This window comes from Ascaphus truei (assembly GCF_040206685.1).
Source record: "Ascaphus truei isolate aAscTru1 chromosome 23 unlocalized genomic scaffold, aAscTru1.hap1 SUPER_23_unloc_2, whole genome shotgun sequence".
Classification (NCBI taxonomy): Eukaryota; Metazoa; Chordata; class Amphibia; order Anura; family Ascaphidae; genus Ascaphus; species Ascaphus truei.
Window position 1 is genome coordinate 408357 of NW_027453863.1, and position 4946 is coordinate 413302.

General features: G+C 48.8%; 1 protein-coding gene across 1 annotated transcript; it reads right to left on the reverse strand.

Annotated features, from left to right (window-relative positions):
• Positions 1-1614: 1614 nt before the first annotated feature.
• On the reverse strand, positions 1615-4554 carry HOXB4 (homeobox B4). The gene is made up of 2 exons (XM_075581006.1): positions 4032-4554; positions 1615-2562 (listed from the first exon to the last, which is right to left on the reverse strand). The coding sequence occupies exons 1-2, from the start codon at positions 4417-4419 to the stop codon at positions 2276-2278; spliced, it is 675 nt and encodes a 224-aa protein (XP_075437121.1). The 5' UTR covers positions 4420-4554; the 3' UTR covers positions 1615-2275.
• Positions 4555-4946: the final 392 nt, after the last annotated feature.

Below are 4946 nucleotides of genomic sequence, written 5' to 3' on the forward strand. Positions count from 1 at the left end.
GATTTGCTGCGGAATAACAAAAGGCAGAGGATAAGTGTTTAAATGAAGAAGTGATTAATGATTTTTCTGTATAATTCTCACATTTTTCTTGGGCTCTGTCTGCAATTAATGGCGGCGAGCCTTACATTGTGTACAAAGCTTTCCCCTTTTCCCCTGCTAGCAAAGAGCATGGTTCATCCTATATAGACCAAGGAGAGTATGGGAAACATACTGCCCGGCTCTCTCCCTTTCATTCTTTCTCTCTTTCTTTCTTTGACTAGATAATGGGGAATATCATTTTAGCAAAACGGGGATCTTTGGGAATATTTTACCAGGCGTTTTGTGCGTGACCCAGCTGTACTATTTCACTGGGATCACTCACGTGGAAGAAATAAAATAAAAAAAACCCATGTTTTAAAAGAATTGTCCAAAGCAAGGTTAAAATGCATTAAAGTATATGTGAATGGTTGTTCTGAGAAAAACGAAACACGTGGCGTGTAAATATTTGGGTTGACGTGTATTTTATGGCATTATTTAACAATGTCACTGAATATAAGTCGCTCATATGCATTTATTATTATAATAATAATAATAATAATAATAATGCTCGCATTCCTATTGTAACATCTTTACAAATGCAAACATACCGCATCTATTTAAAAAGAAAAAAAAATACGAAACAGGGAATAAAATACACAGTGATAGGGAATATTGACTTGTAAAAAATAATATCAGAGAAAGGATATTTTGTCTTGAGCTGCACTTGTGATATTCGGGCGTAAGAAAGCAAATGAAAATTAATACAAGATCTGTGTCTCACAAAAGAAGTCGTTTATCTTCTTGATTATCTATTTGCTTGTCAGGGTTTGAGCTATTGCGATAGCCCCAGCTCCTTTGTAATATAAAAAAAACACACAGAAAACCTGGAAACACCAAGAAACATCTGTGCAAAAAAAAAGAAAAGAAATGACACTCATTAATGCATTAAATGCCCCGGAGAAGGGGCTTTTAAATCACACACCCGCTTCCAGTTACTGAAGGGTTCCTCGAGTGTAAAATACACTCGCAACTTTACTTAAGTGCACAGTGGAAGTGGATACTGCTAGGCATAATGTGGCCGCGTTATAGTGAGTATGTACACATGAGTGAGTGTCCCTATATCAGGTCAGCCGTGCTGACCGCTCATTTAGCCAGCAGGCAGGCAGGCAGGCAGACACACGGCTCATGTATGACGCAGAACTGCAGACAGTCATGCATGACGCAGGACTACAGACAATCATGTATGACGCAGAACTGCAGACAGTCATGCATGACGCAGAACTACAGACAGTCATGCATGACGCAGAACTACAGACAGTCATGCATGACGCAGAACTGCAGACAGTCATGCTTGACGCAGAACTAGATTTGCAGCTAATACAGAATACACGCAGACACCCAGGTAAAAAAAAATATTTATTTTCAGACTATTTACAACACGCATGGGCAGTTTCCCGCAGCAAAGAGGCAGTAAAACAGCCCGATCTGGCGTGGTGAGGAATGCCAACACAATACCATGTAACACCCCCCCCCACACACACACACTCTCACCCCCCACCCCCCACATTCCCACCCCCCCCCCTAAATCTGTGCCCTTTGTCTGCTCAGACTCTTGTAAACGGGAAGTGTCTCAGTTCGGTTTTATGGGGAGAAGTGTCACGTTATCCGGGTCTCACACATGGACCGAGTGTGGGTGAGATATGTTCTGTGGGGGTCCCTGATTTCTACCCCCCCCCCTGATTAATACCAGGTCCTTATCATGGGACACACTGTCCAACAGCACAATCACATTACACTCTCATCACAACACCGTCTCCCTCCCCCCCCCCCCAGCACTCTACATGTTACATATTACATGTCAGAGACACCATTCTTTCATAGCACAAAGGGGGGGGGGGGGTCCCCAGTTCTTGTTAAAAAAGAAAGAAGCTGTGGCCTCCTGTATGAAAGTGAGCGCAGGTTGTGGAGGTGATGCATGCAGCAGGTCCATCCTGTGTACCGCAGAGTAACCAGGACACATGGGTCAGAACCGGCGTGATTACAGATCAAACAAGGATCTATTTACTGCAGATCTGAAAACTATCTACACCCTTCTCTCTCTCTCTCTCATCAGGAAATGCTCTGCCCTTCCCAGCGGAGCCTTCCTCCTCTTCTTCTTCTTCCTCCTCCCTTGTTTATAAATAACGAGTTCATTTGTACCAGTTCTGGGGGTTTCCTGAACAGCCAGGTTATTGGGGGGGGGGGGGGAGGGGGGTGTTCAGTGGTTTTCCTCGGGGAGCCCCGCTGCCATTTGCAGCCCCCCCGAGGAGTTGGACCTGATTTTGGTGTTTGGGAGCTTGTGGTCCTTCTTCCACTTCATCCTGCGGTTCTGGAACCAGATCTTGATCTGACGCTCGCACAGGTGCAGGGTGTGCGCAATCTCCACCCTGCGCCTGCGGGTCAGGTAGCGGTTGTAGTGGAACTCCTTCTCCAGCTCCAGCACTTGATGCCGTGTGTACGCGGTGCGGCAGCGCTTCGGCTCTCCCCCCGTGTAATTGGGGTTTACTGGGGGGGGGGGAGGGAAGCAGAGATACAGCACACACTGGGTTAATCTGTCATGTGTAAGGTGGATGAAAACACACACACACACACACACACACACACACACACACACACACACACACACTGTATTTTTTGTTATTGTTAATACATATCTAATGAAAGCGGTGCTGTTCTCCATGTGTGGTGTCCCCTACATACAGGACGTGGCTTATCTCCATGTGTGTTGTCCCCTACATACAGGACGTGGCTTATCTCCATGTGTGGTGTCCCCTACATACAGGACATGGCTTATCTCCATGTGTGGTGTCCCCTACATACAGGACGTGGCTTATCTCCATGTGTGGTGTCCCCTACATACAGGACGTGGCTTATCTCCATGTGTGGTGTCCCCTACATACAGGACGTGGCTTATCTCCATGTGTGGTGTCCCCTACATACAGGACATGGCTGTTCTCCATGTGTGGTGTCCCCTACATACAGGACATGGCTGTTCTCCATGTGTGGTGTCCCCTACATACAGGACATGGCTGTTCTCCATGTGTGGTGTCCCCTACATACAGGACATGGCTTATCTCCATGTGTGGTGTCCCCTACATACAGGACATGGCTGTTCTCCATGTGTGGTGTCCCCTACATACAGGACATGGCTGTTCTCCATGTGTGGTGTACCCTACATACAGGACATGGCTTATCTCCATGTGTGGTGTCCCCTACATACAGGACATGGCTTATCTCCATGTGTGGTGTCCCCTACATACAGTACATGGCTTATCTCCATGTGTGGTGTCCCCTACATACAGAACATGGCTTATCTCCATGTGTGGTGTCCCCTACATACAGGACATGGCTTATCTCCATGTGTGGTGTCCCCTACATACAGTACATGGCTTATCTCCATGTGTGGTGTCCCCTACATACAGAACATGGCTTATCTCCATGTGTGGTGTCCCCTACATACAGGACATGGCTTATCTCCATGTGTGGTGTCCCCTACATACAGGACATGGCTTATTTCTCCATGACATATTCCAGGGTCCCTGGCCCGTATAAGTGCCCCTGTAAGGACCCCTCTTGTAGCCACCATTGCACCTTCTTCTAACAGCATGATGTGAAAGTGACAGAAAGCTGTGAGAGGTTAACCCCAGCCCCCCACTTACAGACACATTTAGAAAGCATCAAAGCTTAATCTAGGAAAGGCCCAGCGTAGTGACAGCGGCTCTCCAGAAACTCCAGGGGGAGGAGAGGGGGGTAACTCCACTACAAAGGCAATGGGACAAGTGGAGTAATAAAATTTTATGGAGGATGTAATTATCGGGCCCAGCAAACAGGAGACAGTAAATCTAAAAGAATGCACATTTTACAACCAACTTCTTCCCCCAGAAGCACAGGTTCTCCTCCTTCCTCCTCCTCCTCCTTGGCTCCTCTTCCTCAGCAGAAACACACACACACACACACGCAGACACACAACTTACGGTTGGCAATGTGGACCTTTTTCATCCAGGGATAGACCACTGGTTCCTTGCAGGAAGAGCCTGAGGGTTTGCGGGGTAAGGACATTTGGCCGCAGGTAGGAGGTGGGCTGGGGGTGGCGGATGCGCCTCTGCGGGGGGGAGAGGGGAGAAGAAGTCCAGCTGGGGGGTGAGGGGGGCTCGGGGGGGACTCACAGGAGGGGTAGGGTTGCTCTGTGCAGGCTGAGCGCTGGTACACCGCCCCATGTTGGAAACTGGATGCGCCCCTCTTCTGGCCGCTGAAGTACCCCGGAGAGGGGCTGGGGAGGTAGTCACCCTGGGAATACTCCTCGCAGGGGGGGAACTTGGGATCCACGTAGTTGGAGTTGATCAGAAACGAGCTCATGGCCATTTATTTCCCTGAATTGCACCCCCAGTAATGCACCATTTCTGCCTCTGCGCCGGAGCCGCGTCCCTGTCTGTAAAACCCGCCTCCCACTTACTGGCAAGTCAACTAAGTTGGGTTTGCATGTGACACTGGGAACCAATGGCGTGGGCTCCCCCCCCATCCCCGGATAAGGAAACCCGCTCCGCAGCACCAGAGCCCAATAAGATCCAGGCAGGTTATAATGTAGCACCAGCGCGCCAGGGCACCTAATAGTTAGCACCATTTTGTAGAAGATCATTTCTTGGCTTAAACTGAAACATCACTAGTATTAACCCCTCCCAGACTCATGTGACGAGTAAAGGTGATATTGTGGGGGCTTGGGGCAGTATGCAGAAACAGGCAGGTATTTGGGGGGGGGGCAGCAAGGTCCCCTAAACTGCTGATGAAACCCCCCGGTCCCCTTTCTGTCTGCACACGGAGCCAGGCGGCAGAGAGGGACTTGTAGCCATTGTCAGAGACAAATCAGACTGGCTTCGGATCGATAGAAAATT

Excerpts from the sequence above, each read along its gene's own strand:
- HOXB4 (XM_075581006.1), bottom strand. The coding sequence starts at position 4,419 with ATGGCCATGAGCTCGTTTCTGATCAACTCCAACTACGTGGATCCCAAG. Across the intron at positions 2,563-4,031 it reads AAAGGTCCACATTGCCAACC|TAAACCCCAATTACACGGGG; the intron begins GTAAGTTGTGTG and ends CCCCCCCCCCAG.